Genomic DNA, 24,537 nt, shown 5'->3' on the forward strand with positions numbered 1-24,537 from the left:
TGGATGAGATTTTCATTCTTTGCTTGGTGGTAAGATTTAAACATGTTTGCATCTGCAAAGGTCAGGTGACCCTGATTTTATGATTTCTTGGTGTGATCTGTGAAGAATTTCTGAAGATGCCTTCCTGTTTAGATAGGACACTTGTCTCAGTAAGTTGGAGAAATATTCAGGAAATTAGAATCTTTAAAAAATGACAAATTTTCTGACTTTTTTTTCCAACTCCAAGTATTCTCTTTGTGATTCCCGGCCCTGAGAACAGTGCAGAAGCAGTCACCTGCCCAGGAATGGGGCTGGCGCCGCCATCTTCTTGCTCCCCTCTGTCTGATTGCACACTTCTTACAAAGAATTACAGTGTTCATAACATCACCTTAACTAGTATGATTTTACATAATAAAGAATAATAGAATGCTTAAAATAAGATAAAATTATTAAGTTTATAGCTTATACTAGGGACAATTGAGCAAACAGTTCCTTTAAGCTGCCAGACTTGTACTTCAACTTGTACTGTTGAACAAGTTAGACAAGATTGAATAGCAACAACTGCTGCTCTTTTGATCCCAGTTGTGTATAACTTTGCTTAGATACAAACTAGAGTATCATGGCATTTCAGAATTTCTTCATCTGACTAGTCACATTTATTTACTACATATCAACATAGTCATTTGGTTTCCTAGCTTTATTTTCCACATATAGTAGGCAGTTCAGTCCTCTGTAAGATGTTAAGAGGACGCTAATGTCAAAAATAAAAAGACAAATTGCATGGAAAAGAATATATAAATACAATTATAGCTCAGATTTTAAAAGAACATAAATATCAGAACCTCTATGTGCAAACTTAAATCATATTTCAAGTGTAGCTTATACTGCAAACGAATAAAATAAATGAACTTTGCTAAAGTCTATAAACAATACACATACCAAAATTCAGAAAGGAGATGGAGTGATTTGACTGAACAGAGTCTGGAGGCTTGTTTGGAGGGGAAGAATTACAAATACCTAGAATCAAAAGAAGAAATGCAAGAGAGAGAATGAAGATAGGCTCAAATCTATCCAACCACATAATTTCTCCAAATTAATATTCCCAAACTAACATTTTCTTCAAAGTAATTATTCTTCCCAAATAAATATATCACTATCAAACAAAAATATAGATGCTTACGAATGGGGTCATCACTATAGTCTTTTATTTTTCTCTGTATTTTAAAAAAAATGTTGCTTTTCTTTGCAAAAATATTGTATAATAAAGCTCTGTTACATGTGACTCAACTTTTTGGGGGATTCACCTTTTGGCTTTGGATTTCATCTTACTGTACATCTGACCACTTTCGGTACTTTTAAATCATTTGTTCTTTCATTAGTTCATCCACAGCATTCATCTATAACTTTTCTTAACACTACCCTCTACTCTTGGGATGTCTCTCTTTCCTTTCTAGCTTACTTCTTTCCCATTACAGATATTTCTAGATAGTTCCAAAATTTCCCCAAAGTGATGTTATTTTGCTATTTTTAGCTACTTACAGATATATTTAAAAAGTACACTTTCTCTTCCCAGCACCTTAATGTAGTCATGTATCAGTTTCTGCCCCATTTTGAAAGTTGTCATTGAAAACACGGTCTACATTTTGCATAATTTTAGGTTTATATAATCTTTTTAAGAAACAGCATATAATTGGGAAATTATTAAATATTCACTTTTTTTTTGTCTTCAGCACTTTCAGAATGCAATGAGAGCATTGCATATGTATTTGTACACCTAATACCATGATTCCAGAAACACTTTCCCCTTCCTGAACATACTTGAGTATGAAACACTAAAAGTACATGGTAAATTTCAACCAAATTCAATAAAAATATATAATAATTGAATACTTACTATGTGCCAAGCATTAGGCCAGGCACTGAGGACAGAAAAACTAGTAAGATGTAGGTGAAAGTGAGAAATTTCAGAAGATATTAATCATCTCTAGACTGCATGTGAGCTGAGAGTCATATTCATCCCTCAGAAATAACACCGTAGAACCAAATATTGGTATTTGTATTTTACAATGAGAGATAAAAATACTGCAAATATATGTCAAAGGAAGCTCTATTTTGCATATTGACTTGTCATTGATATTTTTATGTTGCCTGCCCAGCATTAATTCCTCCTTCTTCTGAAAATTAAACTTGAATTTCTCTCTAGGAAGCCACTTTCCCCTGTTTGAAAGCTCCTGTTGAGCTGATTCTCGTCTTAAACCAAGGAACTAAACAAACCCTTAGATCAAGCCTTATGACTGGGACAGATTTTAGTACATTGGCATGGTTACATGGTTGTTCAGAGCTGATCCTTACAGGTCCACAGTGTCCACATATAGTAATTGTTCAATATTAGGTGTGAAGGAGTCTTATATTAATCAGCATATTAAGTATAATGGCAATAGCTGGTTCAGGCAAGAGCAAATGATTCAAGTCAAGATATCTGGACCCAATCAAAACTTGTCATGAGAATGTTGCTTGAGCAACTAGGAAAGAATTCATTTTTCCATTATAAGTCTGAAACCACATGGGTAAATGTCTGCCTGTGAGTGAGGTAAAGAGAGTATAACAAAGCCAGAAGATAGGAAATGAGAGATTAGATACTGATATCACTTAATCTCTTGGTTACAGGCCAAAAATATCTCCATTTTCTGCTTAAGCCAGCTCAAGTTGGGTTTTCTGTTACTTGCAGCTGAAGGATTTCTGAGCATTTAAAATTTTTACCAAAAGTAGGCTTCAAGCATGATTCAAGCTCTTGTCGCTCTGTAATTCATTTTCCATACTGCAGCCAGAATGATCTTTTATAAAATAGATCATGTAACCTCTCTGCCTAAAACTTTTCTATGACTTCCCTTTACATTTACAATAAACCGTGACCTACTTAACATGACCCATAAGGGTTTATCTACCTCCTCTTCCAACACTACTCTCTTTTCAGCCTCTCCTTAGTTCTCGCTCCTCTTGATTTGCCTACAATTATGTTAATTGTCTTTGAATTCCTATAACATACCAAACACACCTCAGAATTTTTGTACAAGCTATTCCCTCAATCTGGAGTGCTCTTCTCCCCATTCTTCTGGCTGGCTGCTCCAGCATGCTTCAGGTTTGTCATATCTCAGAAAGGGGTCCATCTCTTGGACCCCTGAGTATAAAACAGATTCCCTTTGCTGTCCTCCCTCATAATTATCTTCTTGGTTTCTTACATAGCATTTATCACAATGTGTGGCTATGTATATATTTGTGAATTTACTTTTTTAATGTCTGAATCTCTCACTAAAGTTCTCCAAAGGCAGAGCCCAGCATCTGTTCTGTTCATCAGCACATCCCCCATGCCCTGCAGAATGTCTGGTAGATGGCAAGCACTCAACAAACATTCATTACACAAATGAATAAATAAATGAATGTGTAACACTCTGCTTAGCTGCTGGCTTCAAATAACAGATGAAAAATCCTCAATTACATTAAAAGTAGGGTCAACTTTAATGATAGACCAGTAAGAAATTCAGAATAAAGACAGAACATAAGAAATACAGGAATCATGAACCATCTGGAAGGGGAAAAGGAAACAAATACAAGTATGGACAACTAAGTCTAAAGCTTCAGGGTCAACTTTGGAGGTCAGATATTATTCTTCATTTGAGGCCAAAAGGCCAAAAGAGGCAGGCAGCAAAGAAATAGAAATTAACTCAGATCTAGAGAATGACCTAAGCAGAGTCTCTGAGTTCCACCATATTTAAAATCTATGCCAACCTAAGTTTCTGTGTCTTTATTCACTATACCCAAGACAAAGTCGGTGCTAAAGAAAGAAAGCTTATGGTGTCTCATAAGCTAAGCTGGTCAATCTATGGCTGTCTAATCAAGTAACTAGTTCATTTGCTTTTGATGCTTTTGTTTCCCTTGTTTCATACTATAACTTCCTCCTGAAATGGTTAATTCTCTTTTACCTAATTTTGGAGTAAAAAGTAGAGTTTTCAATCATCCTTTCGCCATCACAGGTGAGAAATCAGTTCACTTCAAAAATTATGTGAATGGCAGGGAAGGCAGAGTGGGCTAGTTTATGAAGAGGGAGATAGAATGAAAACTCAGGAAATAAGGGTTAGTTATAATTCTCAGTTAGTTATTACTTAACATATTGTCAAGCTTTGTTAAGTTACCTGTTAAGTCAAATTTTCTCATTGCTCTTTGTCCCTCCTAAATCACCAGTGTAACTAAGTTGCTGTTTGGTCCTTGATTGGGCTAATTTTGTGTTAAAAAAGAAAAAAGTATTGCCATGTTTTATATACTTGGTAGTTGTAAATAAGGATTTCTAACATAATCATCTTCCCACAGTTTCAGGAATCTTTGGATTTTGTTTTCATGACAATATAGTAAAAATAGTAAGCAACAGACTTTTATTGCTAATAATACTCTGTGAAAATGGCAATGTGTCAATACTCTGCTTATTTCATTAAATCAACACATTTGTTTCACAATGTGCTTTGCTGTGACTATTTTCAAAGAAAATACATCTGAGGTTAAACTGCTGGGAATTTTAAATAACACATTTGTATGACAGCATCTTAGGATGGGTAGAAAGTGCCAAACATCATACTATTTATTCTTGCCTTTTAAACAAAAATTATCCCTCCCCTGACTTCTTACCAGATGTTAGCATTGTAGAGCCCAGCAGGTGCAAGACCTGGGGGTGATAGCAGTGAGTCATAGGATCCCACTGAAACTCTGCTTAGGAATAATATTGTTAATTTTTTCACAGAGTGGTTATATAAGTAAAATTTACATAATTGTCAAAGCAGTATAGATACTCTAAGTAAGTGTAAAGAAACTTACTCTTTTTCATGTTCCGCAAAATTTTCAAACTCTGCAAAAAATGAAGAAAAAGAAAGTGTTAGTTTTGTTCCTATGAAATCCAAAACACTTTAAGCGGAAATTTAAATATTAGTCTAAAACATGAATTTCCTTAAAAATAGCCATCAAAATGTACAGGGTTTTTTTTCCCATCTTGCCATTTTCAGTTCACTACAGAGTCATCACCTGACTTCATCTAGCTATTTATTCCCAACCCTAAAAGATTGTACAGAGCTCCTAGAAATGTGTTTTAAAAATAATAACCCTAAAAGAAAAATGGGCAAAAATACAGTACTTCTATGGGTCGTTTTTTGTTTCTTGTTTGTTTGTTCTTTTTAACATTTAAATTTTCCATCTATCTAGAATATGTCCTGGGATAGCTATGATGTATGAATCCTACATTTTACTCCCTCCACCCCCCAATCTACTGACTATTCTTGTTTTTCTTCCCCTCCCCCATTTTAACTTAGAAATCATTTTGTCTTGTCCCAGAAGAAGAAAAGTTAAGTTTTATTGGGCATGCGTTAAGCCAAGTTGTTTTTTTTTTTTTTTCTTTTTGGTTTCTTTCTATTAATGTGATTGTTGTGAGATCAATGATTTGAATGAAAACATTTAATCTATTTTTCTATCTTAAATCTGGCAATTGGGGTTAGGAGGAGGGCAGCTTCAATAATGAAAAGCCTCTGACGACATGTGTCTTGAAAGTCTTGTCTTCTTTACCTTACTCCTTGTGAAACATTTTGTAGGAGTCTTCAATGTCTGTTTTGAAGATGTTGAATTGTCCATGGGGTTAGGACAACTAGTGGAATAAGTGTGTATAGCTTCAGCTTGCAAACCCACATCTAAAAAAAAATGTTGCAGAGTTTTGTTGCATAGTTCTTAAGCTTTCAGATATATATTCATCATTTTCACTTTGACTTTTTATACATTTTAAAATAAATAATTAAAAAATAAGTTTTTATGTAATTTTTGTAATATTTAAACATTTTGTACCTTTTCTATTTAGATCCAACTTAATTGTTAGCCTATTATCAGTCTTATCTTTTAATAACTTTTTTGAAAGAAAGTGCTGCCACTTACAGTCTTCATCAGCAAGAAAGAAGGACTCTCGGGTTCTTTCTGGAAGCGGAGGTGGTGAGGGAGATGAACGATCGTCATAGAGATCTGTGATAAAAAGAGTATCCAAAAAAGCAAAAAAGATCTGATTAAAATTCATGTCAGGATCCCCTTTTGGTTTTGAGTGACTTTTCTAATTTTTAATATTAACCCATAACAACCAAATAAAAAATTATCTGAAAGATGACTGGTGCCTCAAGAAATTTATTCTTCTAGATATTTAGCCAATAGGTCAATGATTCACCAGACACTGTAAAATGTTATGAACCATTTTATAGTACAAATCCTTAGCGCTAAATATCATCTAAATGAAGGAAATTTTTTTTTACCTGGGTTGGGACTCAGGAGTTTTACACTCTAAAAAATAAAAAGGGAAAATGAAAGCAGACTATGCATACAAATGCACAAACTTAAAGTAATAAATAACACATTTTGACATTACACGTCCTATACCTGTTGGAATAGTTCCGAGTGCTGACCCTGTTTTTCCTAAGGAATAAGTGTGCTGAGTTACGAAAAGGCATCCTTAATCCTTACAGTGATTTTTATGTCACAGCACTGAGTCGTAAATGGAGGTTTTGTCTCCTTTCCTTTCTACTCAGAACATTTTCCTGAAAATTTAATTGAAGGTAAGTTGCTGAATTTGAAGTAAGTACATGGCATTGGGGAATGAGTGAGTGTTCTTTGCTCTGGGAGTTAAGATAAAAACTATTACATATATGAATATCATTAGCAATAATATTAACAATTAGACTAGCAAATTAAAAGTATAATTACAAAGGTAAAGCATATTTGCCTATCAGTATTGCCATTGTAGCCATTTAAAATATATACTTAATTACTTTTCAGATCTCTGAAATCTTCAGACAGTTCATTCATGGAATATATACAAATACAAAATACATTGTTGAAAGTGTAAATATTTCTTTCAGAAGTAGACAGCATTATTCCCGGAAGTTTTATCTTAAATAAAAAGGGTATCTGTCATTCAAAAAATTACTTTCTATCATAGCTTATCACAGCTAATATGATTCAGTCCACCAAATTACTACCAAGAACAAGTTACCTACTTATGAAACATTTATTTTTGCCTTAATTATCTTTCAAGAATCAGCTTAAATATTTCCTCTTACACTAAGTCTTCCTTGATTATTTTCAACTTCCAATTATTATTTCCCAAGGATCTCTCAGCTTTTGAGTCTCTTCTCTTTCTCATGGCATTAATCAATTTTGCCTTGCTTTGACAAATATTGACAAAAATAAAGACATCACATCCTGTAACTCACTGCTAGACTCTAAGTTTCTTAGGACAATAGTTATTTCTTATATATTTTTTATCTCCCATATCCTCTAGCACATTGTTTTATAAATAGGATCTGCTTAATATTTATTGAGTGATAGGTGTTAAAAATACAAGGAGAAGGACTATAGTCTATTGAATCCAAATAAGTAGAATCCGGAATGAAATTACTGACCTTTCTTGGTCTAAGTCTTACAGAGTCATCCAATTTCTCTGATTCAGATGTTCCACTCCATTCTAGTGATGTTTCAATTTTTATGTTCATAGCTGAAGCTAAGGATTTGGGGACATCTGGAGAGAATTCTCCTGGAAGAAAGTAAATATGGTTCAATTCTTAGGAGGGTTTTCATTCTTTTAGAAAGCAAGGGTCACTCAGTAATAGCAGACAGAGTGTTGAAAGGACCTGAGAAGTCATCTAGTTAATCCAACCTATTCCACCCACTGAATTGTACTCACCAGCTTCGTCTACCACAATAAAAGATTCAGGTGTCCGTTCAGGAAGTGGAGGGGGGATTTCATCTTCTGTCCTTGCAGAAGTTGCTATCCAAAATGCCAGAAATATAATCACAATTTTAATTGGAAAACGCCAAAGAAAATTCTTACATTCTAATATTGAGGTAAATGCCATCAATCATCACTACACTATTGAAACTGGTATCTTTCAATCAAGAATAAAAGCAAAATATAGTTTCATCTTAAATTTCAAACCCAGGATTTCTTTGCTTCATCTTCAAAATGTTCTATTTCCTTTAAAGGTTCAAAGTACTTTGTTTGGGCCTCCCCGGTGGTGCAGCAGTTGAGTGCTGGGTTGGGAAGCTGCCCGCAGCCTCTGCAGCGCCGGTTTGATCCCCGGCTGCTCCCCGGCCACCAGAGGAGGGTCTCACATGGCGCGCAGACCTCTCCTGCTGCCTGCTGCTCCCCTCAGCAGTGTACTTCTGTCCTTCTGCCTGTTCTGCTCCCCGCTCTGGTGAATTCTCTCACCCTCCCACGCTTCTGACTGTACCCAGTGCTTGCATAAATAAATAAAAATCTTTATTAAAAAATATAAAAAAAAAACCAACAAAGTACTTTGTTTGAGGGCCTCCCTAGTGGTACAAGGGGCTAAGTCTCAACACTATCAAGCTTATCACCAGCCACTGTGGCATGAGTCCAATGCTCCACCAGGATGCTAACCCACATGACACAACAGACCTCTTCTGTCTCCCCATTGCTCCCCTCAGCAGTGTATTTCAATAGCTCCACCTGCTCTGCTCCCCACCCTGTCTCTGGTGAATCCTCTCACCCCCCCCACACACACTCTGGCCTACACCCCAGTTCTTGTGTGCATAAATAAATAAAAATAATCTTCGAAGTATTTTGCTTGAGTCGCTGAATATAACATAACATAATATAAAACACTACATTAATTTAGAAAGTCTTGGGTTGTTTTCTACAACTTTCTCAATTTTACTAAGACTATGTAACAAGGCAACTTAATACACTTTGATATGTTAAAGATCCAGTTACAAAGTATGTAAAGTCATAAAGATTTTAGTATCACTTCTTCATTCTACAAATGAAGAATATGGAATGTTCTTGGTTCATGGAACTGGGATAACAAGGTTTTCTATACCTCTATAGAAATAGCATTCCAGATTTTTATAGAACTTTTAAAATGCTATTCTAAGAAACTGCCACTGGGTGGCACAGATGTCAATGTTGTTACAATTCCAGAAACTAAGGATTTGGGTTTGGTTTTGTTTTGTTTTTTGATGATGCTGATGAATAAGTCCAATATATTATGGGGTATGTAGGAAATATAAAATTCCTTTAAATTGTAAAACAAGATCAAAGTACGTAAAATAAGTAAAGAAGGAACTTCCTAGGTCCAGATAAAGTATTTCTGTAACAAAGTTACTTATCTATGCAGCTATTAAAAACAAGTGTTCTCTAGTTCCTATCCAGTTAGACCTTTTTAAATTAGTTTTAGAAGCTCTACCTAAGAGTTAAACTTGCTCTGTATTTTACTGCATCTTCTTCAACATCACACTATTATAATCTTCTCTAACAGTAGAATCGCTCCTTTCAAACCACTAAATGAAACAAAACAATAGGCAGAAGATGCAAAAATCTAGAATGGTGAGATAAGGTATGAAAGTAAAGGTGTATAGAAGGTTAAAATCCCACAGAGAACACTGAACATGAATTCCCTTCTACTAAGTTATTGCAAAAGGACAGGAGGAAATCAGGCCTTTCTCTTCCAGCTCCCGCAGGAAGAGAATTCAATTCTGAGCAATCTGGCCAACTCATTATAGCCATATGATTGTGCAAGAAAAATTTTGAGTGACCATGTGGTGCTGTTGATAAAATCTTTCCTGTATGTTAACAAATTGTGGACTTTTGATATGAATTTCTAGGACTGAGGATTGCCTGCTAGCATAGATGCAGTACCAAGTCACACAACCTTCACTCCTACCTAGTGTCATGAAATAGAGCATGCTTGTTATTGCTATTTTCAAGTTAACACAACATTGAAACACTCTTGGAATTTAGGACATGGAGGGAAAGAAGCAGAGAAAGACAAGGGGGAAAGTGAGAAGTAATCCAAATCTTACATAGAAACAAATTGAAAGCTAAAATGCCACACACATTTTAAAAAATAACATACCTACTAATGCTGTCTCTTGGTTCAGTACTGAGGGATCCTCTGCTAAAGAATCATGTGAATGATAATAAGAAAAGAAGGTAGAAGATAATGGCAATGAAGAACAAGATAAAACAGTTCCATCTTGCTTCTCAGGAAAGTCAAGAGACATCTTGGAACCAGTACTACTTGGAGACAATGATGAAAAATAAGGATCCTCTACTAAAGACATGTCAGAATATATATTGAAAGCACTGGAGACATGTTGCCTTGCACTAGATGGATTAAACATTTGCTGCTGAGACTCGTAAGACAGGGAATAGTTCAGTTCTGCTGAAGAAAAGTGCATCTTTTTCTGAGGCTCCTCAAGAAAAGAATGGTGTGGTTGAGATTCCAAATCAGAAAAATTTCCCCTGATGTCAAACTCCTTGGTATCTCTCTGCTGTAGCAATTCAAAGGGAGTTGATTTGGTCCGTGTTATTGGCCTCTTTGGATTAAAGTATCTTTCTGTTGAGTTTATAGATTCTGAACTAGAACAGGCTTCAAACAAAATGGAGTTCAAGTCCAAACTTTTATGCTTCTGAAGAGCATCATCATTACAACCACAATTTAGCTCCAAAAAGTCCACAGAACTGCTCTGCTTAGCAGGGTGTAAAACTAATCCTTCCTTTTGACTAGTTTCAGAAGTCCTCGGGTCAAAGGAAGAAGTTTCTGCATTTTCCCTTTGTGTGCTCTGTTGGTTCACCATTTTTGCTTCTTTTGTACTGTTGAAATAAAGGAAAGTAGTGAGGATAGCATACCCAGAGGCCTCTTCCCTGTCTTTTTCCTAGCATCACAGAGAATTATGAATTTGAGATTTGTCTCCCAGATCTGTCCCTTTTACATGTGTGAAATTGCACTCACCATTTTGGTAAATTAAGAGAATAAGTGTCTTCTTCTAGATGAGGAGTTTGCTGAGGAACTGAACACTTTGCTCGAATCTTCAAAAGAAATAAGTAAGGTATTTTTTTTTTTAGTGAAGCATTGGCAATAAAATATTTTAGCATTCACAAGGCTGAGAAGTTACTTTTCAGAAAATATAAGGATTGCAAATAATTCTTGAAAAATTAGGTGAATTTCCAAAATAATGAATCCAACAAGAACTTGTTCACATACTTAGATCAAAAGGTTCAGAATAAAGGATTATTAGTATTAGAGAAACTAGAGAGGATTTACTTGTAGTATCTTTTCAAGTGTGGCCGTTTTCAAATGTGTTTGAGGGGCAACCTTTGGAACTTAACCTTTAAAGTTAATAGGTGTTTATTAGGTTCTCATACTTATTTCATCTTATTCTACTTCCTCCTTCTTGTGCTGGTTTTCCTTAACGTGTCAAACTCATTTCCAATTTAAGGCCTTTATAGTTACTATTATCTTTGATTGAAATACTCTTCTTACTCCAGATGTTGCATGTTTGACTAAATAGTTTATTTCTGCTTAAATGTCACCCGCATAAGGAAAATTTCCCTGACCATTCAACCTAAAATTACTCTCTCACATTGAGAGTACTTAGCCATTCTCAATCTTTATTTTATTCATAGCAATCACATTATGAGATTTGTTATTGTGACTCATAGCATCTAAGATGCCATAAATTGTAAAATATATTCTGATCTCAGAGACTTCTAAATGTAAAAAAAAAAAAAAGTCAGCAAATCTTAAGACTCCACCTATTATAAAAAGATAAACTCTAACAATAATATCTTTGAATGTGACTATATTTGGAAACAATCTATGCAGATGTAATTGGTAAAGATGAAACCATACTGGATTAGAGTGGGCCCTAATAAGATGATTTGTGTTCTTCTATGAAGAGAAAACAGAAATTGAAAGACACAAAGGGAAAATAAAATCTTGTATATTTTTCTGCTGTTGGGTGGAACATTCTGTGAATATTGATTTGATCTGATGGGTTTATGTCATGTAGAGTACTCCTGTGTTCTTGCTGATTCTCTGTCTAGTTCTATCAATTGAGAGGGGGGTATTGCAGTCTCTAAACAGAACTATGATTTTTCAAATTTCTCCTTTTAGTTCTATCAGTTTTTGCTTCATACACTTTACAATTATGCTTGGTTCATACATATTTCATATTCTATGTATAATAGCAGTAAGCAATGGACTGATTCTTTTATCATAATACAATGTCCATCCCTGTCTGTGATAATTGTCTTTCCTCTGAAGCCTGCTTTATCTGATATTAATATAACTACTCCTATTTTCCTTTTATTCATTCCTACATGATGTATTTTTTCTCAATCCTTTACTTTAAACCAACCTATATATATGAAGTATATATATATATATATATATATATATATAAAGTATTTTTCCTATAGATAGAATATAGTTGCTAATCAGTCTGTTCACGGGTATATTTGTATCATTTACATTTAATATAATGCTATGGTAGGGTTTAAATATGCCACTTTATTTTTTTTTCTGTTTTCTGTGTTACTGATTTCTTTTGCTGCCTCTTCCTCTTTCTTTTGCTGCCTCTGCCTCTTTTTCCTGCATTTTTTAGAATTTCATTTTGACATCTATAGTTTTTTTGAATGTATGTTTTTGTGTCACCTTTTAGTTATAGCTCTAGGTACAGCCATCAGAATCTATCTATAGGTGTTGCATTTTACTAGTTCAAGTACAGAAAACTTACCTCCCTTGATTAAAAAAAAAGAAGAAAAAGCAGAAACTTTACCTCCCTTTCTGTCCCTAATCCTCCCCTGCTTATAACAGCCTTAACATATTTTCTCTAATACATTTACAGCCACATGAAACAGTGTTATACTTTTTTAATAATCAGATTAGAAACTTAAAAAGAAAACCTATTCTATTTCCTTTGTTCAGCATTTTCTCCCTGATTAGAAAACTTGCTTTGTCATTTTTTAGAGTAGGTCACTGGCAACAAATTCCCTTAGTTTTTCTTCATCTGAGAATATCTTGATTTCCGGTTGAGCACCGCACTGTGAAGCTGTCCGCAGCCTCTGCAGTGCGGGTTCGATCCCGGATGGCCGGCGAGAATCCCACATGGCGAAGCAGACCTCTCCTGTCTTGCCTGCTGCTCCCCTCAGCAGTGTATTTCGTCAGTCTGCCTGTTCTGTTCCCCACTCTGTCTCTGGTGAATCTTCTTACCCTCCCATGCATCTGGCCTGTACCCTGGTTCTTGCATTAATAAATAAATCTTAAAAAAAAAAAAAGAATATCTTGATTTCCCCTTTATTTCTGAAGGATATTTTCACAGGTGTAGAATTCTGGGCTAAGAGTTCTTTTCTTTCAGCACTTGAAAAATATTGTGCAACTTTCTTCTGGCAAATTCATTAGAGTTGACAATAACTAGAGAATTGCTTAGTTTGTTAACTAGCCTCAACAATTTTTTGGGCTTTCTTCCCTCCCTGAAGTTTTATCATTCAACTGATAGGAGTTATGATCAAAGACATGTCTTACATACTTTATATTCCTAATTCTATGGAAATGGTAGACCCTTAATAAATACTTTCAGATCAATAATCCAAAATGTGATATTAAAAGTTAAATTATTATAGATGTTACATCCACCCTAGAAGGTAAATCAGTCATTTTTTTCTTCTAAAGGTTTGCTCAGAAACTAGTACTTTGTGATTATACAGTTAGTCCTTGACTTATTTTTTATAACATAATTAAAAACCATATTCCAAAACACTCAATGTTTCAATTGGCGTTTGGTCAAATCATATTTGCTTTCATACAAAAGACCTTCAGCTGAAAATCATTCTCAAATTTCTGTGAGACATTGGCGTAACAATAAGGCTAGAAAAATCCTATCAAGGCTCAAGTGTGATTTTATTTTGTAATTATTACTCTTTTCTAACTCACCACACAAACCTCTACAGCATGAGAACAGGACATAAGCTTGCCCTTTCACTCACTCCTATTGTTTCTAAACTTGAAAATGGTGTGCAATAGGAAATCAATAAATGAATTTTCTAAGTTTAAGTATCTCAATTAATTTGTCCTTTTTCACAGGAGATTTTCAGGGCAGGCACATGCACATCTGACACTCCAATTTGGTTGCAACAGTAAACAAAAGATTCTGTAACTAATCTTGACCAAAATCAAACATGAAAAACAAATGGAAAAAATACCAAGTTTAAAGCTTACCTCGATTCCAGAGGATTTATCATTGATAATTTCTATCTGTCTCTTAAATAGCTCTAATACAGCTTTGTAGACCAGTTCATACTGTTCCTAAAGAGCATCACAAATGAAAACAAAGAGAAAGTTTGGTGAATTACAAAGCCAGATTTTGGGAATAGTAACACCAACCAAACCCTTAGTATAGCAGACCTGAAAATACCAATAACAATAGCTTAATGACGGTGTCTTCTGTTTGCATAAACCACTTCAGATTTCAAAGCGCTTTTAGGCTACCAGAAACAGCCAAATATTTGACCTACCTAGCTATGTACAAGGACCCCCGAGGCCTACTGTTTCTGTGTTCTAACCCCACTTTCTTATCTACCCCCTTCTACCACCTCTTGAGTTCTCTTTTCTTTGCTAACATTTTAGAAATTTTATTTCATCCTGAATGCATTTTTTTTTGTAAGTCACCTTCATCTTTTCTGGAAAAAATCAGAGAGGTTGTGGTTCGTGGGTAGATAGCTAGCTTTGATATTTATTATTTCATTTGACCCTCACAGTTGATCTAGCAAGTAGGTTATTATCCTGTTTACAGACTTGTCCAAGGTTATACAGAAGTGATTTTTGCAGGACATTGGTTAGAACATGAATCTTTGCCTCTTGGTTTAGTGTACTTAGATCAAGAGGCTGAAATTATTCCCTGGCAAAGATATCAAAAAAAAGGTACACTGCTTAGAAATCACTGCAGAACCGAGGCTGTTAGATGGTGAAGGTGGATATAAGAGCTAAATGGGAAGGGGCCATGGTATAAAGGGCCAAATATGGGTAGTGGGGCAGGGGTGGGAGGAGTGTGGTGATGTACATCTGAGGTATCAGGTATGAACTTATTCCTCTGATTCTTATACAGTGATGTCAGCCAATGTCACCTCCAAATCAGAAAAAAAAAAAATTTAAAAAGAAAGTAAAGTAACTGTTGAATAGAGTCTGGAAATTTGTAATTCTAAAAGGATTTCACCATAAATTAGACATCTATAATTACAAGTTTTATGGGATTTTACTACTTTATTTTGACTTTCACCTAAATGGACCTGTTTAATGGGTTTTCCCTGACATTTTACACAATCTTATACAAATAAATCCAACTTTTTCCAAAAGTAATTTTAGTAGGAGAATAATGCAAAGTCTATATCACCCAACACAGGCAGGGTTAGTGCACTCTTGAATTTTTTTTTTCATTTACGAATTGACTTCTTTTTTAATTTTTTTTTTTTTTAAGATTTATTTTTAGTTATACAAGAGCTAGGGTACAGGCCAGAGTCGTGGGAGGGTGAGAGACAGAGTGGGGAGCAGAACAGGCAGACGAACCGAAAGCACTGCTGAGGAGAGCAGCGGGCAAGGCAGGAGAGGTCTGCTGCGCCATGTGGGATTCTTGCTGGCCGGCCGGGAATCGAACCGGCACTGCCAAGGCTGCGGACAGCTTCAGAGCGAGGCGCTCAACCCACTGCACCACTGGGGAGGCCCCGAATTGACTTTTTAAAATTAATTTCTTTGTTTTTCATCGAGGTAGTCACTCTTGAGTTTTTTTAGAACAAAGAAAATCAGACAGGAAGTAGTCAGCTAGTGACAGTGCTATTTCGTGGTTAAAACAGTGTCAGAAAAAGCTACAACTGGTAGGTAGTCATTAATAATGTCAAAATGTGAAGGCTAACTTAAAATTGTTTTAGCTATATTCCAACTCTTAAAAGTAGGCCTGAAGTGAAGTTTTTCTGAAATGGGGTGTGGTTCTCTTTATTGACTCAGCTTTACAACTGATTACTATACAACTAGATTGTACATTTCTTGGCGTCTTTAGACATTGCATGGATCAGCCTTCGTTAAGTCTGAAAACACTAAACCAGTCAATGCCCTCATTTCACACAAACTTTCCCCCTCATAGGCTGAATATAGAAAACACCTACAGTGAATACATGAAAAAAAAGTTGTATTTTTCCACTAGCTATTAGTGGAAAACCTGTGTGGGCCAAACAAAATGCTTATTCTATAATAGCTCTTCATTTTTTCCCTTTAACTCACAAATCTGAGATGAAAATATCTGAACTGCCACTGTCAATTGTTTTACTCTGAATCTATGTGCAAGTTCATTTCCAAGTGCTTTAAACATGCTAGGATCTTGAAAAAGTAACTAATTATACAAAAGTGTCTTTTGTATAGTAAATATCAATAAATGTTTGATGAATGAATGAGTGGAAGCCAAACACTATCTTAAAGATAGAGACCATTTTAAAATGTGAGTTAAATTATTGGTGTAGAAATATGGGTAAAATTAATATTAATGACAATGAGAGATTTGAGCTGGGAATGTTTTACATGGGAGGTAGAACTTGAGCTGGAAAGAAGAGAAGGCAGAAAAAAAAGCATTCTTAGCAAGTAAATAAGTATTAGCAACCTGGAATGGGTTACAATATATAATCATACATACAGAATTATTATAATTACAATTTTTTATATATGCATACAGTAAGGACCAGGAAAGAGACCTCTTGGTTATAGGATTATGATTGATTTTGTTTTTCAGTATTTCCTAAAATGAGTATACAGAATGCATCCTCCAGACTCTGTTACCACCTCCTGGAATAGATATTGCAACTCTCTAATGGTCAATTAGAAATGAATTTACTACTAAAAATTTCAAGTTGACCTGATCCTTCTATTTCTTTTTAATAAGTCAAACAGCCTATTGAGTTTTCTCAACATCCTTTTTAAGTAAGAAATATTTTATTGATTTCTTATACTTTTTCTGAAGAGACAGTAAAATAAGGAATGAAGGAAATTTGACCCAAGGCAAAGGATACAGGGAAAATATTGGTACATTTAGAGTTAGAGGGAAATTGGATTAATGCACTTAATAGCATATTGGCGTGAGAGCTAAGCTGTGGTGTGGTAGTTGTTTTTGGATGCCTTGGTATTAAACAGAGAAATGGAGTAAGATCCACATTATGGTCAACTGGTCATAGTTCTCACCTGTGTTTGAACAAATGAAGGCCTCTGTGTTCGCATTTCCTGGATCAAATTAAAAACATTGAAGTTCTCCGGAATTATCTATCAAAAAGAAAGAAGAATTATCTTATTCCTTTAACCCTGTCTTTGTTAATAAATTATTGCCGCTCCCATGATAGTTGTTCTCCCGACATGCAATAATATCAGAAAAAGAATGTGTTGTTAAACAAATGTGGTTTCTTATCACTTGTATCATCATTTTAGGGCATGGTTTTCCACCCAGAAAAGATTGAAGAAACTCTGCAGAATGATTTCCCATGGAATGATTGATCAAATGTTTGAAGTTAAAGATAAAATGAGGGAAAAGTCTCAGTAGATGAGAATGTATAAGGGTTTTATGAAATAAAAGTTGGTATATAGGTCTAAAACCCACATTTTTAAACTTTCCATTTTGTACAAGCCTATTAAAAATGATTTAGCTATTTACAATAGCTAAGATATGAAAACAACCCAAAAGCCCCAAAACAGATGAATGGATTAAAAAGATGTGGTATGTATACACAATGGAATACTACTCAGCTATCAAAAAAGATAAACCCATGCCATTTGCAGCAACAAGGATGGCGCTGGAAGGGATTATTATAAGCAAAAAAAAGTCAGAAGGAAAAAGATAACATCAGATACTTTCACTTCTATGTGGAATATAGAGAAAATGAACAAAAGGTTAGGAAAGAGATAAAACTTGCAAGCTGATCATAGATCTGAGGCATCCAGCAGGGCAGGGGGAAGGAAAGGGGTCAAAACAGGGGAGGGAACCCTGGTGGTGCAAGGGGTTAAGCACCGCACTGTGAGGCAGTCCACAGCCTCTACAGCATGAGTTCGATCCCTGGTCCGCCAGGGAGCAACCCACATGGTGCAGCAGACCTCTCCTGTCTCGCCGGCTGCTCCCCTCAGCAGCGTATTTCAGTCAGTCTGCCTGTTCTGCTCCCCACTCTGTCTCTGGTGAATCTTCTCACCTCCCAGACCTCTGGCCTGTATACCAGCTCTTGTATGCATAAATAAATAAATCTTTAAAAAAAAAAAAAGCAAGGGGAGGGAAGAGCATAAGAAACTATGGTGATTGTTCACATATGCTATGGTGGTGGGAGAACCACATCGGACTACATCTGAGGAGAGAAATCAAATACTGTACAAAAATTAACAATGATGTAAGAAAATAGATTTAATAATAAAAATGAAAATGATTTATCTCTTTCCTTGCTGTCACAGAGTAGCAGAGACAGAAGTTTGGGTGCATTCAAGATTTGGCTCTATCTGCAACCCACTGCCATGGGCAAGAAAGGCATTACTGCTGCTGGACTTGGGGTGCAGCATGTGGGGCCAGAGGCACTGAAGACTGCCCCCCAGAATGCCTACCCAGCATGTGAATTCTGAAAAACCACCAAAGCCTTAAGCAAGTTCCCAATTGATCTTTGTGTGCTTGCAACCAGCTGTGATGTGCTGTGTATATCTTGTTGGTGGAAATCCTTCGTGCTGACGCCAGATCAACCTATCTAAGGTTGATGACAAGAAACCAGGGGAATGAGTAGACCTCTGTGAAACTGACAGAGCGGGGAAACTGTAAAATGGCTGATTGCAGTAGTTTTGTTAGGGACTATGGCAGAATCTCAGACCAAGGTTGTCATGGAGGAAGACAACATAGAAATGGACAAATAGGGCCTCCCTAGTGGCGCAAGGATTAAGATACAACCTATGAAGCTGTCCGCTTCATAAGTTCTGCAGCATAACTCTGCAACATAAGTTCCCCCACCAGGGAGCAACCCACATGGCACAGCAAACCTCTCCTGACTCGCCCACTGCTCCCCTCAGCAGTGTATTTTGGTCAATCTGCCTGTTCTGTTTCCCACTCTGTCTCTGGTGAATCCTCTCACCCCCCATACCTCTGGACTGTACCCCAGTTCTTGTGTGCATAAATAAATAAATCTTTAAAAAAAAGAAATGGACAAATAAAAAATGTGATTATTGTTCCTTTGAAAAACAAAAATGATTTATAGATGGGAACATAAAGTTTAATTGCAACTTGAGCCATTTACAAAAGCAACTTGGAGAAAGGGTCATTATAGAATTTAGGGCAGTGGCTCTCAAACTACCTGCCAACCTTGCTGGCTCACGCCCCCAGAGTTGCTGCCTTAGTCCACCTGTGTTGGGTCTGAACTCTGCATTTCTAAAATATCCTCAGGCAATGCTGATGCTCTTTGGCTGGGAAACTCAATTTGAGAACCATCAACTTAATGACTAATTTAACCCCCTGACAAAGTAGGTCTACAAGAAAATGTTCTAGAAATGATGAATTATGGAGGCAGACGTTTTGAAGAACCAACAATTCCTAAGTCTGATGGCCGCAGGGTAAGTAAATGGAAAGGACCTGTGGAGAGAAACTCACCCCATCTTTTAGTAACATCCACGCATAGTCAATAGCACAGATAACACCCGTCCTTCCACAGCCGGCACTGAAATGAAAGACCACAGGAGCATGTGTAACTGCAGACAGCGGAGTTTTGCAGCTGTGCTATTGCAACAGCAGATTTGCAGAAGAAAGCTGGAAACAATGAAACTTTCTAAACCTACCAGTTCCCAGAACACCCTTGCCAATTGCCACGTGGTACAATGAACCTCAGGAGAGATCAGAGGGAACTTCTCACAGAGTCTCTAGAGCTACACTGCTCACAAGTCACTTTTCAGAAAAAAATATTAATTTGATAATTTAATAAATTATTTAATAAGTAACATTAATTTAATGCTCAGGTTGAACTTATTATAGTCTGTTTCTGTGATTCACCTTTTGTTTCCCATCAACCTCATTTCTAAACTTCATTGCTGGCAGAGAGGGGTATTGGCATGGGTTTGGTGGAGGATGAGTAGAACGTGGGCACATTCAGAAGAGCAAAAATGCAACCCCCAAATTAAAATTAAATATATGTACAGATATCTAACAGGGAAAAAAGCAAAGGAACTTCATTCCTTCCTGATCAAAGGGAAAAGGTGAGGCCAGGATCAGCAATGTGCACCCCGTGTGCTCCAACCACCTTCAGTTCCAACAGCGAGTCTTCCCGTCATGGCCATACTGTGACCCTGGGGTGTTGTGGGCACAGGCTCACGCCACAGCATCCCACCTGCAGTGAATGCACACAGGGACACTGTCGTCCTCTTGGTAGCAACGCATATCCCAGATGAGCTCAAGAATAGGGTCGATGGAGGACGGCACATCGTGGTCCGGCCAGTTCTTGTAATGAAACTGGTAGATGGTTCGAGTCTCCTATAAAGAATAGCCAGGACAAAAGGTGAGTTCGGGGATAGGACTCCCCCTCATTCTACCATAAGTTTACTCTGACTTACGAAGTAGAATCTATAGCATGTCTGCAATTTATGCTGCTTTCTTTCTTATAGACTTCTGGTGCCTTCTGAGAACAATTAAATGTGATTTCAGGTCACTTACTATTGGTCCACTCACAAGATGAGGGCAGTAGGCAGACAGTCCACCCCAGAGCTGGGAAACAGGCATGCTGCTACCTCAAGACCCTTTGCTTTAGAGAATGGGCAGCCTCGGCTCTCAAACTGACCCCTATTCACTGTGCAATCTCTATTCACCCTACGCCTATTATCATTTTATACGTGTGCCATGGCATTGAATAGATTGTCTCTTTTGTATACGAGGCTTTTATTCTGAACATTAAGACTGCTCTTTCCCCAATTCGTTAGGTCCAGCCCGAGTCACATTTGTAGTTACCTTCCTGATCTATGTAGGCTTTGGAGTTTATCTCACCTGTTCTGTACTTACATTTTTGAACTTGGCTTTGAGAGTCCTGATTATGTAATCGGATTTTCTTTTTTCAGATTCCTAAGAAATAGATTAAACATTAGCTATTTCAATGGCTAATATTACAAGATTTTTCTCTGTCAAGTAGACCCTGAAGTGTTTGCTCAGCCTAATGGGAACGGAGATGATACTTACACAGATTATGGAGAAAGGACCCACTTGTAGTTCCGTCTCTCCTAGCTCAGCCCAGTAGCGCTCACACTTTTTCTGTGGCACAAAGCAGAATATAATGATTTCCCTCCATTTATTCTAGTTTCTTTGAGGTGGCAAGAGCCACTTCCTCATTCAGAAGCAAAGTCAGCTCTGCATGCTTCATCTTACATTAGGAACTTCCAATCCCCATGGACTTAGTCCAACATCAAGATTTCCCATCAGAGACTCCCCAAGGATGGAAAAGCAAACACTTTAAGGATATATAAGTTAATGACTTCCTAGAGGCCTGAAAAAGTAGAAACAGAGACTTTTGGCATTTTCAGTATTTCAGAAGGATCAATAGAAATCATGTCTGCTGTATGAGCTAACAGAAACATTAAGCCCCCTTGTTTTAACTGGAATTGTGTCAACTTAAAATGGAGACAGGTGGGATTGCTGTTTAAGACTGTAATATGAGCTGCCTATCTAATTTTTAATTTTTTTTTTATTTTTGTGTAGAAGCACTGGGATGTAGGCCAGAGGTGCAGGTGTGAGGGTAGAGTGAAAGGATTCACCAGAGACAAATTGGGGAGCAGAACAGGCAGATTTACTTAAATACACTGCAGGGGAGCAGAAGGCAAGACAGGAGAGGTCTGCTGCATCATCTGTGGATTAGCTCCCTGGCCGGGGACCAAACTCAGGCCATAGTGTTTATAGTGCTGAGACTTAACCTGGAGGCTACAAGGAAGGCCCCTAATTTTTAATTTTCTCATAAATGCATTCAAAAATGAAAAAAGGTAAAATTATCTTACTTGGCCCTTAAATGTCAAAAAAAAATTCTACATGTTATCAAGATAAGTCATTAGCTATTTGATATTTTCAAACTACAGCTTCAAAATCTGCTATGTATTTTATATTTACAGTACATCTCAATTAGTATGCTCACTTTTTATTGGAAATATGTCATTTACATTTAGATTTCATAAAATGTACAGTTGAAAACAAGATACCCAAGTTGTTCCAAATATATAAATAACATTTTCCAGGAACTGAATTGTATATCAGTTTTTGCATTTAAATTCATTAAAACAGAATAAAATAACTAAGCTCAGCAGCCACACCGGGCCGCACTGCAGGAGCTCAGGAGACATGCGTGGCTGAGGCGGTCATTGAAAGCCCAGGTCAGCACTCTGACCAGCATTAATAATGTCTGACTTTTAAAAATGGAAAAATAAATAGTGATTTTTTAAAAATTCCTTAATTTTACTTTAAAACATGGAATCTACTAGGAAAATGAACCAGAAGGGCAATTAGGGGTTAAAAAAAAAATCCCTGAGAGACAGCTGGTATTCCCAAACTGAAAACTAGAAAAATAAGAATAATTTTTTTGTAGGTACATTTAAGTACATTTTTGCTGTCTAGTTTCTACCTTCTTTTCCTTCTTTCCCTTATTTTTAGGTAAGCTAAAAGGCAACTCACCTTCCCCATCTCAAACTCCATGCATGCCATCACAATGATCTGGGGGATGCAACAGAGAAACAAGGACACACAGTAGTTAGAGCAGCTAATCGGAAGGGCTTGGGTCAGGGTGGACTATGCTTCTTGCTTTTGTTTTTTTTTTTCTTTTTTACTAAAAGGAATCCTGATAAATTATTAAAGGTTGTTCCTACCCTTCCTTCTATTCTGTCCTCACTTCCCTTTTCTCTATTCAAATCAGTAAATTCTTGTTAACAAATGAACTTGTCAAGATGAAAATTTCCATTTCCTTGAACAAGAATGACATGATACTTTTGACTAAAAGGTGTCAGAACACTGAAGTTTTAAAGACTGACCAAAAAAAGCACCGATTTTAATACATAGGAAGTCTCAGTCACACACCCTCACACTCTACTCCCACCTTCTTTAAAACTAGAGAATTGAGTAACAAAAGCAATTCCACACTTACCAGGACACTATATTCCCAAATCATCCTCCAGAAGTCCAGGACAGTTGTAGCCAAAGGTCCCTGGGAGGCAATATAAGCTTTGGGTCCATAAACTCCCTAAAGGGGAACAAAAATCACACGGGGTGACTACAAATAATATCCTCTTCTTGTCTATTGTTTTCCCCTCTTTTAAAAGAACCTCTTAGAGAAATACAGAATAAGGAGTGTACCTTAATGAAGTTGGCATTGATGTAGTTGGAGTCCTCGTCAGAGAGTATTAGGGACAGCTCTACTCGGCTGTGATCATCTAGATTATAAAAGACATAATTAAGAGGGTGTCGTCAGAGGGTTGACTGTGAGCAAGGTCTGGCAAACTACAAATAGTGATGTTCGCATCTGATGAGTGAGTGTTCTTTTGAATCATAAATAGCACAAACTAATTTGTCAAAACCAAGATTAGGAACAGCAAGCAAAGGATAAAAAGAGAAAGGCATGAGATTGAACTTGGAAGAAGGTTCAAGTTTATAGGAAGAAACTTACAGGGCAAGATATCCTTATATCTGTTTTTCTTGATATTCTTGGGTCTCTCAGCAACAGTTGTAGGGTAGGTTTTATCTACTTTGTACTTGGTGGATTGTCTTTTCAGTTTCTGTAATAAAATTTCAAGAATAATTAAATCTTTCTAAAAAAAAAAAAGAGGGAAGAAGTATCTGCAGAGCTAATTCTCCACTACCCCCACATTCCATTTCTGCCCTTCCAGTAACCCCCGAGATTGGCCTCCCTCAGGACAGAGCCTCAGAGGAGAAGGACATCAGAATTGGGTGACATTTAGAGAAGTGAAATTAGCTGAGCCACAAATAGCTAAAACTTAGAGATGAAACTGGTGAATATTTAAAAAACCAGTATCTTCTGAAAACAAATCAGCACATACCCCATTCTCCACCCAAATGGTCAGATATTAAAAGTTTAATTCACTTTCTTTGTAGGGTTATTTTAAGTAGAAATGGAACTTTCGTTAGCTGAATAAAACTTCTCTATATCTAACAAAATGTCAAGATTTCAAAAGCTATCATTTTAAATATGACCTAAACTTCAAGCCAATATCTCAATCAAACAATAATCTCAAGTAGTAGCATTTTCTGCTGATAGAATACAATCTGGATCAGGCGGGAAGCAAGCATAAGGTTCCTCAAAATAGTGGGATAATCATTAAAATTATTCTCATTTCCCAGTTATCCCATAGACCCAAATTTCAGAACAGAGAAATGGTATTTCCTCTTTAGCAGCTTCTTAGGAATCCATTTTATCCCAAATTATATTTAACTTCCTCCTCTGATTCAAAGAAACCACATTGAATAGCTGTGACCTTTGTGGCCCTACTTAATTGGAGAAAGCTAAGGGGAAAAAAAACATCTTTGGTGTCCAATAAGTATTTGTTGGATTGAACTACAGAAAATAATTTCCATTATTTGCCCACTATGTAATGGTGATTTTGTCACACAAAGAGCATTAATTACTTCCTGTCGGTCAGATTTCTCAGCATCTATTTAGTATTCATT

The 24,537-nt window shown here is 36.5% G+C and overlaps 1 protein-coding gene across 1 annotated transcript in view; it reads right to left on the bottom strand.

Moving 5' to 3' along the window:
- Positions 1 to 24,537, bottom strand: part of PTPN22 (protein tyrosine phosphatase non-receptor type 22) — a 43,625-nt gene that overhangs the window by 4,552 nt on the left and 14,536 nt on the right. Inside the window, exons 3-21 of the mRNA XM_037498608.2 lie at positions 23,519 to 23,627; positions 23,209 to 23,285; positions 23,000 to 23,095; positions 22,534 to 22,572; positions 21,058 to 21,129; positions 20,884 to 20,943; positions 20,219 to 20,361; positions 19,489 to 19,555; positions 17,070 to 17,147; positions 14,070 to 14,156; positions 10,803 to 10,879; positions 9,924 to 10,663; positions 7,733 to 7,816; positions 7,452 to 7,582; positions 6,306 to 6,333; positions 5,941 to 6,024; positions 5,581 to 5,702; positions 4,843 to 4,873; positions 919 to 996 (exon numbers count right to left, since the gene is read on the bottom strand). Of these exons, the coding sequence (XP_037354505.1) occupies positions 919 to 996; positions 4,843 to 4,873; positions 5,581 to 5,702; positions 5,941 to 6,024; positions 6,306 to 6,333; positions 7,452 to 7,582; positions 7,733 to 7,816; positions 9,924 to 10,663; positions 10,803 to 10,879; positions 14,070 to 14,156; positions 17,070 to 17,147; positions 19,489 to 19,555; positions 20,219 to 20,361; positions 20,884 to 20,943; positions 21,058 to 21,129; positions 22,534 to 22,572; positions 23,000 to 23,095; positions 23,209 to 23,285; positions 23,519 to 23,627 (2,203 nt within the window). The remainder of the gene's footprint in view (positions 1 to 918; positions 997 to 4,842; positions 4,874 to 5,580; positions 5,703 to 5,940; positions 6,025 to 6,305; positions 6,334 to 7,451; positions 7,583 to 7,732; positions 7,817 to 9,923; positions 10,664 to 10,802; positions 10,880 to 14,069; positions 14,157 to 17,069; positions 17,148 to 19,488; positions 19,556 to 20,218; positions 20,362 to 20,883; positions 20,944 to 21,057; positions 21,130 to 22,533; positions 22,573 to 22,999; positions 23,096 to 23,208; positions 23,286 to 23,518; positions 23,628 to 24,537) is intronic.

Source organism: Talpa occidentalis, unplaced genomic scaffold (assembly GCF_014898055.3).
Source record: "Talpa occidentalis isolate TD23 unplaced genomic scaffold, MPIMG_talOcc4v2.1 talOcc4.9, whole genome shotgun sequence".
Lineage (NCBI taxonomy): Eukaryota > Metazoa > Chordata > Mammalia > Eulipotyphla > Talpidae > Talpa > Talpa occidentalis.